The sequence below is a fragment of the Microcaecilia unicolor genome, chromosome 4, assembly GCF_901765095.1.
Source record: "Microcaecilia unicolor chromosome 4, aMicUni1.1, whole genome shotgun sequence".
NCBI classification, from domain to species: Eukaryota; Metazoa; Chordata; class Amphibia; order Gymnophiona; family Siphonopidae; genus Microcaecilia; species Microcaecilia unicolor.
This window is the reverse complement of record NC_044034.1, coordinates 360,657,908-360,681,670: the sequence shown is the minus strand read 5'-3', so window position 1 is coordinate 360,681,670 and position 23,763 is coordinate 360,657,908. Positions and strand designations below refer to the sequence as shown.

The 23,763-nt window shown below is 48.3% G+C and overlaps 1 protein-coding gene across 1 annotated transcript in view; it reads right to left on the bottom strand.

The window, feature by feature from the left end:
• The window catches only part of CLTRN (collectrin, amino acid transport regulator), a 36,043-nt gene that overhangs the window by 3,526 nt on the left and 8,754 nt on the right, over positions 1–23,763 (bottom strand). Inside the window, exons 4-5 of the mRNA XM_030199699.1 lie at positions 13,967–14,077; positions 11,492–11,686 (exon numbers count right to left, since the gene is read on the bottom strand). Of these exons, the coding sequence (XP_030055559.1) occupies positions 11,492–11,686; positions 13,967–14,077 (306 nt within the window). The remainder of the gene's footprint in view (positions 1–11,491; positions 11,687–13,966; positions 14,078–23,763) is intronic.

Below are 23,763 nucleotides of genomic sequence, written 5' to 3'. Positions count from 1 at the left end.
AAGGGAAAGTATACAACTGCTTTCACTTTGAAAACTGCTGCAGTCTGTCAGTACAACCTGCAGATTTTCTTTCTATTTGGTCCTAGTATTTTTGGAAAGCGTAAACAGGTGCTTCACGTCTACCCGTTCCACTCCACTCATTATTTTATAGACCTCTATCATATCTCCCCTCAGCTGTCTTTTCTCCAAGCTGAAGAGCCCTTGATGCTTCAGCCTTTCCTCATAGGGAAGTCATCCCATCCCCTTTATCATTTTTGTCGCCCTTCTCTGCCCCCTTTTCTAATTCCACTATATCTTTTTTGAGATGCGGCGACCAGAATTGAACCCGATATTCGAGTTGCTCCTTGTGAGCTTGTGCAAGGCATTTAACCCTCCATTTGCTTCAGGTTCTTAACACCAATTAGCAGCTAATTTACCGATTAAGTTATGCATGTAACTGACACTTTCTATAACTTGCGTGTACTAAGGGCAGGATTCAATAAATGGTGGCCACAGTTAGGTGCCGGACAGATGCACGCTAAACTAGTATTCTAAAGAGGGTGATCTACGCTGAGCATACTTTACAGAATACAAGCTTAGCGCGGATTCTGCGCCTATCCAGCTTTTACTCCTACTGGCGCTTAATTTTTGGCAGTTGGGTTCGCACCTAACTTCTAGCAATGTCCCTGATCTGCCCGTACCCCTCCCATGGCCACACCCCTTTTGAGTTGCACACTAGAAAAATTATATGCGGATGTTATAGAATAGCGATACGCACGCAAATCCAAACGGTTGGCAATTAACTGCAATTATTGATTGTTGATGCCTCATTTACTAATTAATTTGTGGGCTCTGACCTTGGCGCCCAACTTTGGACGAACTACATAGGATCAGGGGGTAAGTGTAAATGTTATACAATTAGGGGGATAGTGAGTAGTCAATTTTGTTTAAAAAATAAAATAAAATGACATTTCCACGGGCAAGTCAATGCTTTATTACAGAAATGTCTTTGAAAATGAGTTATTCTCCCTGTCACCGGATTCTAAGAACTCTCTGGCCGATATTCAGCCTGCGGTGGTCAGTGGTTTTTTTTAAACACTTATATCCATGGGCAGAATTAGGCCCAGATATTCAGTGGCAGGTCATGTCTGGGCACTGGCAGTGAATAACTGGGGCCACTTTAGGCCGGGGTGGCCGCTGGACTTTATGTGGGTCCTGGACGATATTCAGTTGAGGCCCATATAAAGCAGTTTTATGAGCCCCGACTCAATATCAGCTGGGATCCACATAACTTTTTTTTGTAGCCCCATGATCCCCTTCCCATCCCCTGATGCAGCACCCCCTTGCCTTCCCACGCACCCAGCCTGTGACAGTCACAACCCCCTTCTCCCCTGGAACGTCCTCCCAACCCCCAAACCCTTCCCAGTACTCTCTGCACAAGATGTTTTAAATTCATTGTGAACCACTTAGCCGCCTATAAAGGTTCGATTTGAGGTACTGTATATCAAATTTCAAATAAATGAATAAATAATAAAATAAATAGCCTTCCCCCCCCCCCCCCAGACCTACCTGATATCCATGGTGGTCCAGTGGGGGTGATGGAGGCAGGAGCAAAGCCCAGTTGCTCTTGCCTCTTGTGACTGCCTTCGTGAAACAGCTGCTGTGACCTGTCACTCTAAGGCTGGTATAACTGTGGGTGACACCCATCTTTCAACACAAATCGGAAGATGGGCGTCCTTCTCACAGGGTCATCCAAATCGGTATAATCAAAAGCTGATATTGGACGTCCCCAACTGCTTTCCGTCGCAGGGACGGCCAAAGTTCAAGGGGGCGTGTCGGAAGCGTAGCGAAGGCGGGACTTGGGTGTCCTTGACCCATAATGGAAAAAAAGGGCGTCCCTGATGAGCACTTGGACGACTTTACATGGTCCTCTTTTTCTTACGACCAAGGCACAAAAAGGTGCCTGAACTGACCAGATGACCACCGGAGAGAATTGGGGATGACCTCCCCTTACTCCCCCAGTGGTCACTAACCCCCTCCACCCTCAAAAAAAGTCTTTCAAAATATTTTGTGCCAGCCTCTATGTCACCCTCAAATGTCATACTCAGGTCCATCACAGCAGTATGCAGGTCCCTGGAGCAGTTTAGTGGGTGCAATGCACTTCAGGCAGGCGGACCCAGGCCAATCCCCCCCTTACCTATTACATTTGTGGTGGTAAATGTTTGCCCTCCAAAACCCACCACAAACCCACTGTACCCACATCTAGGTGCCCCCCTTCACCCATAAGGGCTATGGTAGTGGTGTACAGTTGTGGGGAGAGTGGGTTTTGGGGGGCTCAGCACACAAGGTAAGGGAGCTATGTACCTGGGAGCAATTTATGAAGTCTACTGCAGTGCCCCCTAGGGTGCCCAGTTGGTGTCCTGACATGTCAGGGGGACCAGTGCACTACGAATGCTGGCTCCTCCCATGACCAAAGGGTTTGCATTTGGTCGTTTCTGAGATGGGCGTCCTTGGTTTCCATTATCCCCGAAAATCAAAAACGACCAAGTCTAGGGACGACCATCTCTAAAGACGACCTAAATTTCAAGATTTGGGCGTCCCCGACCGTATTATCGAAACGAAAGATGGAGGTCCATCTTGTTTCGATAATACGGGTTTCCCCGCCCCTCCATCGGGACGTTTTGCGAGGACTTTTGATTATGCCCCTCTAAATGTTATTCGAGGTGAGGTAATACTGGGTTATACCTGGGCACCCAGGTTCAATGGAACTTCTACTGTGTGGCCTCAGGGCACCTAAAGGGTGGTCCCTAGTTTTAGAATTACCTCCTGAGTGTTGACGATGGCTATGGGGCACAGAAGGGTAGCAAAGCGTTAGGAAACGTTTAGCAGTTGGAATGCTCATCAGTGGCCATCCAGATGAATTTTTCAGTTCCTTTTCAACCTTCAGATTCATTGCTCCATTTTTATAGCTCGCCATATCAGCTCAATATTCAGCAATGAGGGGCGATAAGAAATTCAAAACTCAGCTGACTTCTAATCTCGGATACCTTAATTACCTGACTTAGTGGTTATTTTTGTTCCTATTACTTACAGTGATAAAACTTTACTTTGTTTCTCTGCCTTCGCTAGGAAAGGAGCTGCATTCTTGGCATGGTCTCATTTGTTATTTCTGCTATCTCTGTTTTATAACCAGTACCTCTCCTTTTTTTTATTAGCTGTCAATAAACTTATCAGTTGTAGGAAACCTCCTACCCATTGAGGTCCACCAGCAGTAGCTCTTGCTTCCATTCTCCCCTCCCCCCTCCCCCCCCCCCCCCCCCCCCCCCCGATATTCAAAACCATTTAATTGGCCAGGAATGGCACCTGCCTGGTTATATAGTACTTAGCCGGCTATCGGGCAATATTTATTGGTTAACATTTGTATCCCACATTTTCCCACCTGTTTGTAGGCTCAATGTGGCTTACATAGTTCCGGAGAGGCCTTTGCAGGCTCCGGTGTGAATACAAGGTGGACACACTTCGAGAAAAGTGGAGGAGTGGCCTAGTGGCCTAGTGGTTAGGGTGGTGGACTTTGGTCCTGGGGAACTGAGGAACTGAGTTCGATTCCCGGCATAGGCAGCTCCTTGTGACTCTGGGCAAGTCACTTAACCCTCCATTGCCCCATGTAAGCCGCATTGAGCCTGCCATGAGTGGGAAAGCGCAGGGTACAAATGTAACAAAAATAAAATAGATACTATTGGAGATTCTACATGGAATGTTGCTACTATTGGAGATTCTACATGGAATGTTGCTATTCCACTAGCAACATTCCATGTAGAAGGCTGCACAGGCTTCTGTTTCTGTGAGTCTGACGTCCTGAACTTGCAGGACGTCAGACTCACAGAAGCAGAAGCCTGCGCGGCCACATTGGTGATCTGCAAGGGGCCGACTTCTACATGGAATGTTGCTAGTGGAATAGCAACATTCCATGTAGAATCTCAAATAGTAGCAACAGTGGAGGAGTGGCCTAGTGGTTATGGTGGTGGAATTTGGTCCTGAGGAACTGAGTTCAATTCCCACTTCAGGCACAGGCAGCTCCTTGTGACTCTGGGCAAGTCACTTAACCCTCCATTGCCCGCCGCATTGAGCCTGCCATGAGTGGGAAAGCGCAGGGTACAAATGTAACAAAAAAAAAAAAAACAAGACAAAGATGCCCCACCCCTACCCAGACTTCCGATCAAATTGAAAGCCCCCATGAGCCCCTCTGGCTGCAAACGATTGGACACTGGTGCTGTCCTGAGATGTCCAGACATCCAGGAAGGGTTGCTCTTTAATACATGTGGATTCATGGGCCAAGGAAGAGGAAGATGACTGGTCTAGACAAGATGGGTCGTTTTTTAATACAATAAAGTGCTTTTTGGTATCCTCACTTGGTTTTTCCTCATTTTATTTTTGTTTCATATCTAGACAAGATGTTCCCCATTCTTTAGAACATAACCTCGGCTCCTTCCTCCCACAATACTGACCCTGAGGAGGTGTCGAGCTTGACCTTCCCAAAGTCCTCCACTAGATTCTCAATGTCTCTCAGTGGCAGATAGCCGACTGTCTCCTGCTGAATATCGTTGGTTAGTGCACCATATAACTGGCTATCCGCGGATTTTCAGTGCTTCACTGGCTAAGTTTGGTGGCCATATTTGATGTTAAAATAGCAGGTGCATCTTTGACCGGTTTAAACATAACCAGCCAGCGCTGAATATCGGCTTGGCCAGCTATGTTTAAACTGGCCATAAATAAACCAGATGTTCAATGCTGTTCACTGGAAACGGCCCGGCATTGAGTATCTGGGCTCAGTGTTGACCGCAGGAGGCAGCCCGGCTAACAGGGGCGTAGCCAGATACCCAATTTTGGGTGGGCCTGGGTCCAAGATGGGTGGGCAGAAGAACTCCATTTGTCCCACAGGTGATTTGGTCTCTCCCTCTCTCGCCTGCATGTCATATGGTCTCTCAGAAAGCAAAACAGCGAAGATGACTAACAACAAAACAAAAAATAAAAATCAAAAATATGTAGAAAAATAACAAAATCTAAAAATAATCATAAAATATTATTTAAAAATATAAATACATAAAAAAGACGACACTCTGGTTGTAAAAATTAAAAAAATATATACTTTATTAGCCATAAAATGGTAGGGAGAAAGGGATTCGACACAGCTGTGTTTCGGCTGTTCAGGCCTGCGTCAGGAGTCTTCTCACCGTATGCTGGTTACTAATTCTATCCAAATATGAAAGGAATATGTATATCTCTTTATTGATATTGTAGCGCTAAATCAAACTCAAAACAATGTAGAGCGGAAAAGATCAGAGCAGCGTCTCATGTCTATGAAATCAAACTGAACTAGTACTGAACGGCCGAAACACAGCTGTGTCGAGTCCCTTTCTCCCTACCATTTTATTTTATTTTTTATTTTTGTTACATTTGTACCCCGCGCTTTCCCACTCATGGCAGGCTCAATGCGGCTTACATGGGGCAATGGAGGGTTAAGTGACTTGCCCAGAGTCACAAGGAGCTGCCTGTGCCTGAAGTGGGAATTGAACTCAGTTCCTCAGTTCCCCAGGACCAAAGTCCACCACCTTAACCACTAGACCACTCCACTCCACTTTTATGGCTAATAAAGTATATATTTTTTAATTTTTACAACCAGAGTGTCGTCTTTTTTATATATTTATATTTTTAAATACATATTTTATGATTATTTTTAGATTTTGTTATTTTTCTACATATTTTTTATTTTTATTTTTTGTTTTTGTTTTTTGTTAGTCATCTTCGCTGTTTTGCTTTCTGTTGTTTTTCTTGCGAAGACTGGTTTCTTCTGTTTTTTGCATCACATATGGTCTCTCAAACATCCCCCCTCTCCTGCATACTTTTTAAATAGCAGATTTTCACCAGCAGCGAGCAGCAACTAATACACACTGCTTATGTTGGCCCCAGAACCTTCCCTCTGTTGCAACTTCCTGTTTCCACATAGGCGGGAATACGTTAGAAGGAAGGCTGTGGGGCTGGTCCGAGTGGTTTGTATCAGTCGCTGCTCAATGTAGGCGAAGATCTGCTATTTACAAGGTATGCAGGAGGGACAGTCGTTGGGAGTTTTTGGCTGGTGGGGCTTAGGGATCCCTGCCAGCCACATCATAGGTGTGCTGCTACTGGGTGGGCCTGAGCTCAAAGTGGGTGGGCCTGGGCCCAACCAGGCCCACCCTTGGCTACGCCACTGCCGGCTATTTCCTGCAGTCTGAATATCGGCGGGGGGGGGGGGGGGGGGGGCAAAGTTGGTGGTGGCGGCGGCGGCAGGGTCGGCAGTGGCGGGGGGGGGGACGGCGGCACCGGGGGGGCTAAAATGTGCCCCCTCACCTCGGGCTCTGGACCCCCCTCCCGCCGAAGTTTGGCTACACCCCTGCTGTAAAGAGCACTCAGTCTTGGAAAAACTCCTTATATGTTATTTAGGCCCCACCCAGTGCATCCCAGGGCACACTGAGCAGGTGCCGGGCCTTCCATTTTGAAGAGGGCGGGCCCAGAGGCAGGAGGGTGTAAACATTCCTCTAGCCTTCTATGAAAGGTATGCGGAGTGCTCTGGGGGTAGGTGGGATTCCATTAGACCACCAGTGCCACTGGTGATTAGGGGGTCGGGTCATGCCTGGCCGGGGGTCCACTGGGTCAGGCCAGTGGGCCCCTAAGACCACCAGGCTATTTTTTGTGGGGTAGGGGGTCGGGAGGGGTCCATGGACCACTGGGGATTTTTTTTAGGTTGGGAGGGAGGCTCGGAGGTAAGGGGTCATGATGTGCTGCCATTTTGACTTTCCTGTCAGTGCCTGAGCCAAGCAACGATCAGGCACTGACAGGAAAGTTAGTATGGGACTCTACTGACCCCTTTACCAACTGATGCTCAAAACAAACAGCATGCATATAATTTGCATGCTGTTAGTGTTGCGAAATGCAGGGGCGTACATAACTACATAAGTACATAAGCATAAGCACTGCCACGCTGGGAAAAGACCAAAGGTCCATCAAGCCCAGCACTCCGTCTCCAACAGCGGCCAATCCAGGCCCCAAGAACCTGGCAAAATCCCAAAATTTAATAAGGATCAATGGACTTTTCCTTCAGGAATTTGTCCAGACCCCCTTTAAACTCAGCAAGGCCAGCTGCCGTCACTACCTTCTCCGGCAATGAGTTCCAGAGTCTAACCACACGCTGAGTAAAGAAAAACTTTCTCCAATTTGTTTTAAACCTACCACATTCTAATTTCATCTTGTGTCCCCTAGTTCTATTATTGTTAGAAAGTGTAAACAAACGCTTCACATCTGTCCACTCTACCCCACTCAAAATTTTGTAGACCTCTATCATATCATCCTTAGCCGCCTTTTCTCTAGGCTAAAGAGTCCTAGCCGTCCTAACCTCTCCTCATAAGGTAGTCGTCCCATCCCTTTTATCATTTTTGTCGCCCTTCTCTGCACCTTCTCCAATTCCTTTATATCTTTTTTGAGATGAGGCGACCAGAACTGAACACAATACTCCAGGTGCGGTCGCACCATGGAGCGATATAACGGCATTATAACATCCTCATGCTTGTTTTCCATCCCTTTTCTAATAATATTCAACATTCTGTTCGCCTTCTTGGCCGCCACAGCACATTGAGCTGAAGATTTCAACATCCTATCCACGATGACTCCCAGATCCCTTTCTTGGTCTGTAACTCCTAAAGCAGAACCTTGCATGTCATAGCCGTAATTCGGGTTCCTCCTTCCCACGTGCAACACTTTGCACGTGCCAGACTTTGGCGGGAGGGGGGTCCAGAGCCTGAGGTGAGGGGGCACATTTTAGCCCCCCCCTGCCATTGCCGCCCCCTCCCCGCCGCCGCCACCGCCTCCACCACTAACTTTGACCACTCCTGTCGACGACCCTCTCGACCCCCCCTCTCGCCGTTGCCTACTTTTCCTGGCGAGGGACCCCAATCCCTGCCAGCCGAGGTCCTCTTCTTCCGGCACAAGGCTTTGTTCTGTTTCTGAGTCTGAGGTAGCCCACAGCGACAGCGGCGGGGGGGGGGGGGGGGTTGGCGGCAGGAAGGGGGGGTCGAGAGGGTCATCGGCAGGGGGTCCAGGCCCAAATCTATGGGGACCCAGGCCCCCGTGGCCCCACGTAGCTACGCCACTGGCACATTGGTCACAAAAAAAAAGATCGGTGTTCCAGCCAGTGTTTTCCGGTGGTGTAAAAAACTGCGCCAGAGTTCTGTGTATTTCCCTCTCACTGCACGCATCTAGGTGCCTCCCCCCCCCCCCCCCCCCCCCGTGCATGCTAACATTTGTGCTGCTGCCAATTCACCCGACGGGAAAGCTACATTTGCTGCATATTTCATTTCGCTTCTAACGTGTTTTTATACCATATTTTAATGATTTTTATTTATGAAAATGTATTAATATGGATTTGTACGTATTTTAGAAGGATCCCCATGTGTAAATAACAGCATTTACACATATAGATTGAAAATACACATATCAATGCAATTCTGCAAAGCTGCTATTTACACACGGAGAGCCAAGATGGCAAGGGGGCGTGGTCAGGGCATGGAGAGGAAGTGGTTTGGATAAGAGGAATACATAGTCGTATCAAACGTTTTAGATGATGGCATTTACACCTGCCCCAAGGTGACAGCCTGATCCTTAGGAGTAGTACCACAAGATTATTGTTAGGGTTCACAGGCACCATTTTGGAACTCATAGCTGAGGAAACGGAAGTGAGTGAGATCATGCAGGGATTGGGATGGAGGATGGGGCATCTCCTGGAGGGTCTCCTCAAGAGGGTATTGATTTTCTGGGGAGAAGGTCTGTCATGGGGGGTATTGATTGTCAAGAGTATGTTTGGGACAGGCCATCAATGGGGTTGGATTTCAAGAAGAGTTTATGGGGGGAAATGGGAGCCATGAGGAGGGTGTTGGGGGGGGGGGGGGGACCTGTGAAAGAGGAAATCAGGGTGTGTGAGCAGATCGGGAGCAGCGATTGAAAGCAGTGGAGAGATATGGACATGCAGTCCTGCATACCTTTACGCATATTTTACAAGACATTCTGCGTTCGGTAGAGCCCCTTGCAAAATACAGGAGGAATTATATACATCCCAGTCTGGCTGTCTCGATTCCTGTCTCCACATATAGCTTTGGGGGGTTTTTGTCCTTTCTCCTGTTCTCATTTCTCTCTGTGGTCTCTGTTGTCCCTAAATCCAATCCCCAAGGTCCTCAAGAGAAGTCTGCTTTTCAGTATAACTAATATGCAGAGCTAACATAGTCCTTAGACTTAATTCTCCAAATATAAAGGTCACCGAAAGTTGCACGCTCAAATTTGAATGCACAGGGCAGGTGCGTGTGCAAATTAATTAGTTAAAAAGGCATCAACGATCCATAATTGGAGTTAATTGGCAACAGTTTGCATTTGCCCTAGTCACTCTTGTATAAGATCGGCACCTAAATTTTCTAGTGAACATCTCATAGGAAGGTGACTGTTGGGCAGACTGGATGGACCGTACAGGTCTTTATCTGCCGTCATTTACTATTTATTTATTAGGATTTATTTACCGCCTTTTTGAAGGAATTCACTCAAGGCGGTGTACAGTAAGAATAGATCAAACATGAGCAATAAGCAATTAGAGCAGTAAAAATATTCGAACAACAATACAAAGTTTGGCATGGTAGACTACTTGCAATGACAACACAATATGTACTAGAACATTATAATTGGTAGTGAAGGCTAAGGCAAAGTTGTAACGTATAGATGAATAAAAAAGTAGGAAGAATTAGAAAGTAAGGTGACTGATTTGAAGAAAGTTGCACATGAGGTCAGAGAGATGGTTAAATATTATCTCAGCTGGGGTAGGAGTGGATAAACATGTCCCGCTGCAGTATGTGCAGCCCGTCAATCCTTGTGTGTGTGAGTGAGACTAACAAGTTAGTTACTTCTTCCGTTAAAGGCTTGGGTAGAAAAACATCTGCAGTTCAGGACATCCGGTCTTTAGCAGGCCTCTGGCAGTAGGCCAAACACGCCCCAAACATAGCTGATAAGTTCTCGGTTCTCCACCGAGGTTCAGGTCTGGCTCCAGCCAGACCTCAAAGCAAAACTAGCAAGATTCAATGTGGCAATAACAATGACTTAGCTCCGCCAGGTCACGATTATGGAACAGGACCTTCAGTGTCGTACACTGGGGAATCAAGTCTTCCCTCCTTGGGCCTCCTTAACCTCAGCCTAGCCCTGTCTTTTAAACTCCTCGATATTGGCTCTGCCCCTCCCGGCTCACTTCCTCCTGGGGCGGGACCAGTGCTCTTAAGGTGGCCCAGGCTATCGGAGGGCCTTTTTTTAAGGGTGAGGGGCAGTGTTCTATAAACCCCCTCACGCCTTGTTAACTAACTTTGGGCGACCTATATAGATCCAGAGGATTATGTTTGGAATTTTAGGGCTGGTGAAAAACTCAATGTCCAGCCATAATGTATCCGTTCAGATTTAGGAGGTCTGAGACGTGTTCAGTGGGCATGGTTTAAAAGTTAACCAATTAATGCTAATATCCAATGTCATCAGGTTAACTTTACAGGCTATCTTGAACTCCATACAGATGACCTAGGTTAACTGAATAAAGGACATGGCTAACTTTGACAATCCATTATGCCTCTTGCTGAATATCAAGATAAAGTTCCTCCCCGATATTCAGCACTATTTAACCGGTTAGAACGGCTGCTGACCAGTTAACTAGCACTTAACCAATTATCCGCCGATATTCAGTGGGCGATAACCGGTTATCTCCTGCTTAATATCCCCGGTTAGTGGCTAGCGGATAGCCGGTTATATCGGCTGATTTAACCAGCTATCCGTCAATTTATAAACCAGGTTTTGTGGCCATATCTGGCCGTGTGAAAACCTGGTATATCTTTGGCCGGTTTACAGGTAATAGGCTAAGTCGAATATTGACTGAGTCGGTTATCTTTAAACAGTGCCTGGCATTGAATATCCAGGATTAGTGCCGACCGCGGAGGTTAGCTGGTCTAACTCCCGCGGTCTGAATATCGGTCCCCTTATCTTTAACTGGTTAATGCTCTGATGAATATCAGTCTTTGTTTGAGATATGATTTTTCCTATGCGATTGAGGGTGGTAGAACATTTCGCATCTCACCCTGAAATCACTGCACTCGGCAACAACCTAGAAAAAGGCCTCATTTTTCGAAAGTACGAAAATTCCTATGGAATGTTGGGTTGAAAATGCTACAGGCCCCCAGAAAATCAGCCATGTATTCAGTTCAGGAAATGTGCAGGACAGAGACAGGGTGCAGATGAGGATTAACATGTATGTTCATTGAAAATATCGCAAAATTAAGCAATTGCTTACTTTGCAATATATTTCTGAGTGTTGCGGGGAACAAAGACAGAGGACCAGGGACATAAATGTTAGACAAAGTTGGGTATTTTTTCATGAATAACTCACAAGGAATAAACATTTTATGCACCCTACCTTCTGCGTTGCTGGATTCCTGACACAATCAGGAAAATAATTCCGAAAACAGCGAGGCTAAGGACAACTCCAAAGACAATAAGCCAAGTAGAGCTGGAAGATCCAGTGGTCGGGGACAGCGTTGGGGGAATTTCCACAAACTCCAGTGTGTTGTCATTCAACAGAAAGGCGCCGTTTATTCTGTTCCTGTTTTTCCTGAAAATAACGAGCACGGGTGACAGGAAAAGGAACAATTCTCTTCCATTCACTCTCACACAGTCCTACGAAATCTCTCCTGGACAACCATTTTTAGAGAAGCGCTTTTGGAAACTTTTCTTTGCACTCAAAATTTGACTCAAGACCCAGATTCATTCATCGCCGTTGACTTACTTTACTAAGGCACAAAATGAAAATAGCTTGAGCCAGCACATGGATATACAATACTGCCATTCATCAGATGTTCCCCTCATTGCTTAGTCAAGAAAGAATTTGCAATCAACTCTTCTCACCTGATTCACGTAGGCTTTTTTTTCCCCAGGCCTTTAGGTTCAAGTTCAGAGGCAAGATTTAGCAACCTCCAGTAAGCAGTGGCGTACCAGGGGGGGGAGGGCGGGAGGGGCGTTCCGCCCCGGGTGTCGGTTGGGGGGGGTGCTCCCTGCCAGCTCCCCCCCCTCGGCACATCGACAACCCCCCCCCCCCGACCAGCTCCCGCACCCTACCTTTAAAAAGAATATCGGAATCCCAGGCGAGGCGTGGCGCCTCGCGCCTGCCCTGCACGTAAAAGAAATGTGGACCGTCGGGCCTTCCCTCACTCTATCTGTCCCGCCCTCCGCTGACGCAACTTCCTATTTCCGCAAGGGCGGGACAGACAGAGCGAGAGAAGGCCCGACGGTCCACATTTCTTTTACGTGCAGGGCAGGTGCGAGGGGCTGCGCCTCGCCTCGGATTCCGACATTCTTTTTAAAGGTAGAGTGCGGGAGCTGGTCAGGGGGGAGGTGGTGTCGATGCGCTGAGGGAGGGGTGTCATCGTGCTGCACCCGGAGGGGGGGGGTGCAACGGCGAACCGCCCCGCCCCGGGTGGCCGCCCCCCCCCCCCCCCCCGCTACGCCACTGCCAGTAAGGTACCGAGAATCAATGGGCTGTCTTAATTTTTGTACAGAGTGGTTTAATCAATTGTGGCCAAAAATCTGGCCTGACTGGAGAATCCTGTCCCTGGCCCCTCCTCCCCGACTGACCTTGATGCTGCAGCCTCTGCAGTTCCATTTCCATGCCCGGCCTGATTACCCCATAACCATGCTGCAGCATGTCCCCCCTTCCTTCCTCCGCTCCCTTCCCCGAGTTTACCTTCTTTTTCTGTTTTTCAAAAGCCGGTGGCGACAGCGATTCCCACATGCTGCCCTGCCACTGTCACCGGCCTCTTCTCTACTGCGGCCGCCTCTGAGGAAACGGGAAGTGACATCAGAGAGGCAGGCCACAGTAAAGAGAAGAGGACGGTGCCGGCAGCAGGGCAGCATATGGGAATCGTTGCCTCCTCCGCCTTTTAAAAAAATGTAAAAAGAAGGTAAACTCGGGGGGAACGGGGTGGAGGAAGGAAAGGGGAGATGCCGCTCCTAGTGCTGCCTGAGACCCCCGCCTCAGGTGGCCTAATCGTTGGGCCGCCCCAGCTGCTTACGTATACAGAAAAGAGCTGAATATTGACGGTTATCAGTACAATTAGGAGAAATGCCGACACTCCAGCCTCGCTCAGCACTGCATTATCTGTAAGATGTTTTACTGGTTCTTTTTGCCCTTTATTTGAATCTTTCTCATAGATTTTTTTTTTTTAATTTAATCTGACAAGCCTGCCTGGCCTGTTGGTGCAACAAACCTATCAGGCCCTCTGAGGGGAAACCTGAAATTGGAATGAGTTCACTCATTTTGTGCAAGTAGAAAAACATTAATTGCCTTCTCTAAATCACCAGTGGCATTTTAAATCCTGCTTTCCAAACTGTCACTCCATGCCCAGGGCCGCCGAGAGGGAGGGGCAGAGGGGGACAAAATTCCCCGGGCCCGGGCCTCCAAGGGGGGACCCGGCACCACAGTCCCTGATCTCACCCGCCCTCGGCTCCATCGACCGTCTGCCACCGGGCTGGGCCCCCCGCATTGAAATCACAGCGCCTCACCCGTCACCTCACTCCGTGACTGAAAGCGCAGCAGCGACAGATCGGATTCACCTCCCTTCGGGCCTTCCCTCCCTGTGCCTCGCCCTCATCTGATTTAACTTCCGTGAGGGGTGGGCGGCACACAGGGAGGGAAGGCCCGAAGGGAGGCGAATCCGATCTGTCGCTGCTGCGCTTTCAGTCACGGAGTGAGGTGACGGGTGAGGCACTGTGACTTGTAATCAAGACATGTCGTTTTTACCTGTTGCCATGGTAGCTACAGTATTTATGTTTCTTAGTATAAAATGATAAGGTACAATTAAAATAATATTATAGTGTATAGTAAATAGGAACTTACTTTACTGCCAATTCTATCTCACTGCTCTGAACGATGGAGCCATCCTGGGTTTTAACCATAAACGTAAAGGAGACCCGCTCCGTGTTATTACAGATCAGTACGTCAGATGCCCTGCGGATTCAAAACAAGAGCTCATCAGGGACTCTTTCATGCAGTACACCGGACGACGGCTTTCTGGTTTGCATTATCAAAAGATCCTAAATATTAGCTACAGTCAGGGGCGGACTGCAGGGATCTGGGCCCCCCCCCCCGCCCCTGGATCCCACATCCCTACCCCTCTGCCCCTTGGTCCCACATCTCTTCCTCTCCCCCTACTGAATCTGGCATGCCCCCTCTCTCTCCCTCTCCCCTGTTTACCTCAAAAGTCCCTTTCTCTGTACAGGGCCCTGGCTGTCTGCCGCTGACTGGAACCTCTCTGCCGTGGCCTACGCTTGCAGAAGCAGGAAGTTACATCAGAAAGGGGTGGGCCACAGCAGAGAGAAGATTCTGGTCACCAGCAAACAGCTGAGGCCCTGTACGTGGAGAAAGAGACTTTTGAGGTAAACGGGGGAAGTGAAAGAGGGGGACCGCCGGACCAGGGGACGGGGTGGGGGGTGGGAGATGGGGAGTGCTGGACCCAGGGACAGAGGGGAGAGAAATGTCAGACATGTGGGGAGGAGGTATTGAGCCCCCCCCCCCCCCCAACTGCACTGAGCCCTTGGGCACTGCCCGGTTGCCCAAATGGTCAGTCGCCCCTGGTTACAATCTCAAAGAGTAGCAACATTCCATATAGAACCCCAAAGAATAGCAAGATTCTGGAATCCCAAAGAGGCAGGAGTGGAGGAGTAGCCTAGTGGTTAGTGCAGTGGACTTTGATCCTGGGGAACTGAGTTCAATTCCCACTGCATCTCTTTGTGACCTTGGGCAAGTCACTTAACCCTCCATTGCCCCTGGTACAAAATAAGTACCTGAAAATATGTAAACCGCTTTGAATGTAGTTGCAAAAACCTCAGAAAGGCGGTATATCAAGTCCCATTTCCCTTTCCCTTATGACATCACAATATCAGAAGTGAGCCAAGTAAGCCAAGTATCAGGCAATCAAGCCATTGTGACATCACTGATGAGGTTGGCTCTTATTGGTGGAATGAGTGGAAGAGTAACCTAGTGGTTAGTGCAGTGGACTTTGATCCTGGGGAACTGAGTTCAATTCCCACTGCAGCTCCTTGTCACTCTGGGCAAGTCACTTAACCCTCCATTGCCCCTGGTACAAAATAAGTACCTGAATATATATAAACCGCTTTGAATGTAGTTGCAAAAACCTCAGAAAGACGGTATATCAAGTCCCATTTCCCTTTCCCCCTTCCCCCTTTCCCTTATGACATCACAATATCAGAAGTGAGCCAAGTATTGAGCAATCAAGCCATTGTGACATCACTGATGAGGTTGGCTCAGGCATTGGTGGAATGAGGCATTATGACATCACAGTATCAGCTCCAGTGGAGGAGTTGCCTAGTGGTTAGTGCAGTGGACTTTGATCCTGGGGAACTGAGTTCAATTCCCACTGCAGCTCCTTGTGACTCTGGGCAAGTCACTTAACCCTCCATTGCCCCTGGTACAAAATAAGTACCTGAATATTTGTAAACCGCTTTGAATGTAGTTGCAAAAACCTCAGAAAGGCGGTATATCAAGTCCCATTTTCCCTTCCCTTATGTGAAATTGACTGCCATTGTAGATCAGGATCAGAGAGAGAAGGGGAAATAGCTGTGTTGGGAGTCTGGGCTGGGAGGAGGAAGACACAGCAGTGGATCAGGGCGCAGGAGGGAGGAGGAGGTGACAGGGACTGCAGTGGCAGACTGGGACCCAGGACGGGACAAGAGGATGGTGAAAAAAAGAGGGATAGGCAGCTGAGGGAGTTGTGCTGGAACAGAGAGAACAGTGCTGGACTGTTGACGTCTTGCAAAAATTGTATTGGCATTTTGAAGTTGCATGCATATCCAGCTCAAGTGCAGATGTATTATTCTGTGGAGAAATACTGGTAATGCAAAACCTGTTTGCATAGAAAACATTCCACTACAGGCACAGATGAATAAGCACACAAGTCTCTTCTACGCAAAATACAGCTGCTGCTAGCGCAGACCCATTTGCGTATGTGTCCAGTGCACTAAGGCCGATGAGAAACAGGGCCGCCGAAGCCGCTGCCACCCCTCACTCACTCGCTCAGGCCACCACCGCTCCCGCCTCCTATCTTCCTGCATCAGTGCATCTGCTCCTCCTGGCCTCCAAGGGTCAGGGTCTGACTCTGTCCTGCTCCCGTGGGCTGGGACTGGGTTATCGTGTTAACGCAATCACCTGGGTCCCGACAGGAGCAGGAGAGAGACAGACCCCAGCGCTGGGCCCCCCCCCCTTGGAGACGGGTCCGGGCAATTTTGCCCCCTGCCCCCATCTCGGTGGCCCTTCAGCAGGGCCGCCGAGAGACTGGGCCAGACCTGGGACAAGGCCGCCCCCGCCCCACCCCCACCCGAGGTTGCCGCCCCCCCCCCCCCTCCACCCGCCACCGGGCCCTCTCTCCACCCCTGGGCCCTCTGCACTGACCTTAAGCACCTCACCTTTGAAAGCGCAGCAACAAGCAGCAGCAGACCACTCCTTCCTTCCGTGTCCCGCCCTCGTGGAAGTTACGTCAGGCGAGGGCGGTACATGGAAGGAAGGAGTGGTCTGCCGCTGCTTGATGCGCTTTCGAAGGTGAGGTGCTTAAGTTCAATGCCAGGGAGCGACAGAGGGCGGGCGGGCCGGACTGTGGCAGCGGCGCCGGGGCCCCCCCGCCCCCGGAGGCCCGGGGAATTTTGTCCCCCCCTCTCGGCGGCCCTGCCCTTCAGCGCGCTCTCCACTGTTAGCAAATAACTTAACCCATTTGCATATTATTTGGTCTCTGCCTTAGGTGCAAATTTATGTTTTAAGTGTGTGTTAGGAAACCCTGTGCTGAGTTTTAGCGCAGAGCTGTAACGCATCGGTCCAGAGAGGCAAGAAGCGGCAGCTGTAGTGGAATTCCTACGCATCCGCCTTCCCCTATATTAGCGCTCATTTGTGGAATGGTCTACCTAAATTGGTAAAACTTACTCCTGAACACCCGACCTTCAAAAAACGCCTCAAGACCTTTCTGTTTGGAAAAGCTTACGCTCAAATCCCGCCTAACTTCTCTTACTTCTGAACTGTACCTGTCAAAGCGACATATTGATCACCACGACTCTTTCTCCTTTTCCCATCTTTGCTATTCCCTTCCTCTCTTTAACTTCTATGAAATTGATTGTTTGTTTGCTGAATTGATGTCTGTTTTTACAGACTGTTGTAAGCCACATTGAGCCTGCCCGTGGGTGGGATATTGTGGGATATAAATGCTATAAATAAATAAATAACTTGAGAATGATAAATCTTCCTAAAATACCCTATATAGAGAGTTATATTACTAGTGACTTTTGCCTTTGATTTAGATAGGAACAATGTTTTGAAATTGTATTTCCGACACATGGCTGATAGTTTTTTGGGTTCAAAGATGAATATATTTCCTGATATATCAAGGGAATCGCAGACTAGGAGGTGTGAACTCTTGGCTTTTAAGCCAAGAATCATTGCCCTAGGTGGGACCTTCCTAGAGCGATTCCCTTGTAAGTGTTTTATTTCCTTATTACTTATTTGTTGAACCCAAGAAATTACAAGAGTTTGTGGAGTTAAAAGAACAGATGAAGAACCCTCTGCAGCAACTTCCTTTAGTTACCACTGTAGCGGCTGCAATTACCGATTAACCTTCCTCCCTCAGAAAATATGAATTTGTAAGATTAACCACTTGGTGTTTTTCTTATTTTCTTTGAGATTATTTTCCTGGTCTTGGATCCCCCAATTTTGGACAATTATATATATATATTTTTTTGTTATATTTGTACCCTGCGCTTTCCCACTCATGGCAGGCTCAATGCGGCTTACATGGAGCATTAAGTGATTTGCCCAGAGTCACAAGGAGCTGCCTGTGCTGGGAATCAAACTCAGTTCTTCAGGACCAAAGTCCACCACCCTAACCACTAGGCCACTCCTCTGTTAAGGGAAAATGTTTTTTCTTTTTCCTTATATTAATTTCTGTTTTTCCTTACATTTACGTGATAAATGTGAATGTAATTAAGTAAAATGATAAATAAAATTTAAAAAAATGCTATAAATAAACTCTGAGCTGGGGAGGGGCTTCCATATAATAGAAAGCCACAAAAATTTATAATTAAAAAAAAAAACCTTTCCCTTTTGATGAAATTGCTAATACAAAAATGTGATCAAATAGGGTCCCCTGCCCCCCCCCCCCTCCTATACCCAAAAGAATTGTGAAATATAAATGTGAAACTCTTGACCTTGGTAGACGTCCAAATTAAACACACACGCTAAAAGCAAGCTATTACTTTGTAATTATCAAATGATACGTGGTGAAAAAAGTACTCATTTATCTGTACCAACAAGCACAGGAACAGTGATAACAAAATTTATTTATCGCTGACATACTTTCCATTATCCACTCTGGCCTATTATAAAACTGAACTGTGATAATAAGATTCAGGATAACAAATAATGAGTGGTCTATAACCTTTCAGACGCTGTATCTCGTGAAATGGCTTTTTTGAGACTTTGAAAGCTTTGTGCATAATCCATTTGCAAAGAGGACGGAGTGGGAGGTTTGGATACACAATAGAAACACAGAAGATGATGGCAGCTGAAAACCATATGGCCTATCCAGTCTGCTCCTCTCTCCTGGATTAACCATTCAGCAAAATAAGCATGTGCTTAGGGCACCAGGGGACAGGAGGGCATCAGAGGTTTTTCTCCTAGCTATCATGCCCTTAACCCTTTAACTGCCGTCTGCCACATCCATTATCCAACATGAATATCGGTGTTTTTCTAATCGTTATAAATATACATGATGTTTTGTTTGGTACCAGGGGTGTAGCTATCATGGGGCCACGGGAGCATGGGCCCCCGTAGATTTGGCCCTGGACCCCCCTGCCGCGACCCTCTCGACCTCCCCTTCCCGCCGCCAACCCTCCCCTGCCGCCATCGCGTACCTTTGCTGGCGGGGGACCCAAACCCCTGCCAGCCGAAGTCCTCTTCTTGGCTGCGCGGCATCGCTTGCTAAATGATCTGATCAAGTTTCTGTGCGTGCATCTGACGTCCTGACCATTGTACGAGCAGGACGTCAGACACACGCACAGAAACAGATTCAAATTTGATCAGATCATTCGGCAACGCCGCGCGGCTGAGAAGAGGACTTCGGCTGGCGGGGGTTGGGGCCCCCCGCCAGCGAAGGTATGCGGCGGGAGAGGGTTGGCAGCAGGAAGGGGAGGGTCAGCAATGCCGTGCGGCCAAGAAGAGGACTTCGGCTGGCGGGGGTTGGGGTCCCCTGCCAGCAAAGGTACGCGGTGGGAGAGGGTTGGCGGTGGGAAGGGGGAGTCGAGAGGGTTGTGGTGGCGCCGGGGGGGGGGGGGTCAGCAACGCTGCATGACTGAGAAGAGGACTGGCTGGTGGGGGTTGGGGTCCCCCGCCAGCAAAGGTACGCGGCGGGAGAGGGTTGGCGGTGGGAAGGGGGGGTCGAGATGGTGGCGGCGGGGGGGGGGGGGGGGAGGCTAAAATGTGCCCCCTCACCTCAGGCTCTGGACCCCCCTCCTGTTGAAGTCTGGCTACGCCCCTGTTTGGTACCATAATGATATTTCTCAGCACTTAGTGAGTCTTAATGTCTCGTCAGTTAAGCGATGGAAGGGCTGAGGGGCATCATTGTTGGGCTGTGTTTTGGGCATCAGTTGACCTTAAAATCCAACCTTGCCATATCTACACCAACTACTAAATTCTATAGGCCTGACTTTCAAAGCAGCTTAAGCAGGGGATCCTGCCCTTTTCAATTGCTCTCAGTGGGCTGGCCACTGATATTCAGCGGCACTAACCAGCCATCTTAAATCCGGGCAGGAGAGGGGTATTCTGGGGCGGAGCTGGGAATAAGCTAGGAATTATATGGGTGCCAGAAATATCCAGTGCTGATGAAGGACTACGTGTCCGGTTTAGTATGCCATGTATGTTTAGACTTTAGCTAGAGAGAAATGTGCTTGAGTTTTTTTTTCCTCTGGTTGGTTGACTTTCCTATTATTTTATGGAGTTCCCGAGAGTACGGGATTTGAACCGTGAATTGTAATTGCTGGCCTACAGGTTGGCTGCTGGCTTACTAGCAGCAAGGCGGTGGGTTCAGTTCCCACTGTCTCCATGCTCAAGGATGTTTGCTTTTATGGAGTGTTGCCACGATTTGGGTTTCTGCCAAATCGTGACCTGGCTTGGCCACTGTTTGGAAAACAGGATACTGGACTAAATGGACCATTGGTCTGACCCAGTATGGCTAGTCTTACTTTGTATTCTGTAATTAATGCAGTATATTAAGTACAATAAGCATAACTATGAATAGCCATCCTAATGTTGCCAGATTAGCTATGCAGGTGCTGGAACTGAATATCGGCCGACGCCTGCATAACTTCCAGGTGGCAGACGATATGTCCTGTGCTCCCCTTCTTCCCCCTCCCCAAAAATGTAGCCCCCTCTTAATTGGACCCCTCTCCAACAATAGCAGCTCTTAACCTGACCCCAATCCTGATATACAAACTAACGCATGCTTCAAACTTTACCTACGTGAGCACACAGCTATGGAACGCATTGCCGCGCAACCTAAAAACGATTTGCGAACTAACGAACTTTCGTAAACTACTGAAGACCCATCTCTTTAACAAAGCATACCACAGAGATCAACCAATGTGAATATACACAACTCCTCCACATGTACTCAGAACTGCCCTACAATATCTGCTTGTTATACTACTATCACGTTCTATCATTATCTTGTTGCCTAAGATCCTTCTGTAACACTAAATGTCTATTTTCTAATATATTTCCACCATGGAGGAGTGGCCTAGTGGTTAGGGTGGTGGACTTTGGTCCTGGGGAACTGAGTTTGATTCCCACTTCAGGCACAGGCAGCTCCTTGTGACTCTGGGCAAGTCACTTAACCCTCCATTGCCCCATGTAAGCCACATTGAGCCTGCCATGAGTGGGAAAGTGCGGGGTACAAATGTAACAAAAATAAAATAGATACTATTGGAGATTCTACATGGAATGTTGCTATTCCACTAGTAACATTCCATGTAGAAGGCTGCGCAGGCTTCTCTTTCTGTGAGTCTGACATCCTGCACGTATGTGCAGGACGTCAAACTCACAGAAACAGAAGCCTGCGCGGCCACATTGCTGATCTGCAAGGGCCGACTTCTACATGGAATGTTGCTCATGGAATGTTGCTAGTGGAATAGCAACATTCCATGTAGAATCTCAAATAGTAGCAACAGTGGAGTGGCCTAGTGATTAGGGTGGTGGACTTTGGTCCTGGGGAACTGAGGAACTGAGTTCGATTCCCACTTCAGGCACAGGCAGCTCCTTGTGACTCTGGGCAAGTCACTTAACCCTCCATTGCCCCATGTAAGCCGCATTGAGCCTTAGCGGTAAGGTCTCGGCCAGTAATGACCTACGTGCGTCAAATGCCACTACGTGCGCCAGAAAATAAAAATTATTTTTTGGACGCACATATCGGACGCGTGCCATACGGTAGCCAGGCAGTAACTCCAAATTGAAGTGGAGGAGTGGCCTAGTGGTTAGGGTGGTGGACTTTGGTCCTGAGGAACTGAGTTCAATTCCCACTTCAGGCACAGGCAGCTCCTTGTGACTCTGGGCAAGTCACTTAACCCTCCGTTGCCCCATGTAAGCCGCATTGAGCCTGCCATGAATGGGAAAGCATGGGGTACAAATGATGTATTGTAAGCCACATTGAGCCTGCAAAGAGGTGGGAAAATGTGGGATACAAATGCAATAAATAAATAAAAAAATAAATAAAAATAGTTGCGGCTCCTACCTAGACATCCCCCTCCCCCACGATAATAAGAACCACCAACTTGACCGCTCCACTGGTGATAGCAGCTCCTACCTGGATCACCCCCAACAATAGCAGCAGCTTCTATTTAGGCACCCTTGACAAGAGCAAGTCCAATTTGGCTGGTAGCAGCTTCTACTCGGATCCCAAACACGCTCATCCTAAGCCACCACCCAGAACAGCACCGACCCCAAACACACTCACACTAAGCCACCACCTTTGGGCCTACCTGGTGTTATGGGGTAGCCGGGGCAGAAGCGATCCCCTGCCGCAGCCTCTATAGGTACACCAGAGATACACAGAGATGGAGTCATTACTTTTTAAAAGTATTTAAGTAGAAAGTAAAAGTGCTGGCTTCAAAAGTAAAAGTAGAAAGTCTTATCCAAAAAAATTACTCAAGTAAAAAGTATTCTTGTCACGGAACGCCTAGCACCCACCTGGGTAAGGTTACCATATTTTGTCCCCCCAAAAAGGAGGACACATGCCCCACCCCCACCACCCACCCCGCCCCCTTTCACACCCCACCCACCCTGCCCCCTTTCACGCCCTCGCTCCGCCCCTATCACATTTTCCCCTCCCCCCTGTCACACACCCCATCACCCCCTCCCCTTACCTTACTACTGCCCTGGTGGTCTAGTGACCTCTTCGGGGCAGGAAAAAGCCCCCTCTTTCCTGCCCGGAGCACTGTCCTGCATGCATCCTTCCTGTTGCTGATCTTGGTGCCGATTCAAAATGGCGAGGTCATGTCAACTCTCGGCGGCCATTTTGAATCAGCGCCGAGATCAGCAACAGGAAGGAAGCATGCAGGGCAGCGCTCCGGGCAGGAAAGAGGGGGCTCTTTCCTGCCCCGAAGGCGGAAGAGGTCACTAGACCACCAGGGCAGTAGTAAGTAAGGGGAGGGGAGGCTAGCAATCTGCCCATTTGTCCGGATTTCTGGACAAACGGGCAGGCTGGTTGCCCGGACATGTCCTCAAAAAGAGGACTTGTCCGGGTAAATCCAAACATATGGTAACCCTACACCTGGGGCTAATCCTGCGGCCACCTAGAGGGTCTGTCCCAACACTGGTCAGGCCCACTACCACCTGTGCACATGCTCTATTCTGGCATACCCTTCCTCCCACCTGCTGGGTTACGCTTGCCTCTGGGCAAGTCTCCCACCCACAACTTAATTCCCCAGTGGTTTCTAAGGACACTGGGACCACACTTACAGGGGTCCCACAGTTTCTAGAAAGCACCCACAGATCCAAAACACAAACCACCAGGATTCTTAGTCAATCCAGGAAAAACAAAGCTAATAAATGAATTGATTTATTATCACGTTAGAACAGTGAATGGATGAATAGGGTGTAATTAACAGGTAAATTAAACATGAATCAATATTAAACTAACTAAACACTTATTCTTTGAACAGGGTCTCACTATAGCGGTGTTTACCTCTGTGCTCCCATACTGTGACTAAATATTTCCAGCAGATTCAATAAGAGCCCAGAGCATAAACATTAAAGGGCTTCTGACCAACAGCAGTGCAGATTACTTTTTCCTCAGAGCTTAAACTGAAAGAAATGGTCACTTCTGCATCAACTTTAAAAGCAGGAAACAGACACCACCTGCTGGCCAAACAAGGGAAATGCACATCATAAAAATAGCTATACAATTGACAAGCAGAAAAATCCCCTGTTTCGCCACAATTCTTAACAAGTTGGACCACAAGCTAACTTCCAGGGGGGGTCACACAAGGTCTTTCCTAGAAAAAAAAAAAAAACAACACCCTGGACATTGCAGTGGGCATTAAATCACTGCTAAGCTTGTTTGGTTCCATGGAGTGGAGGAGTAGCCT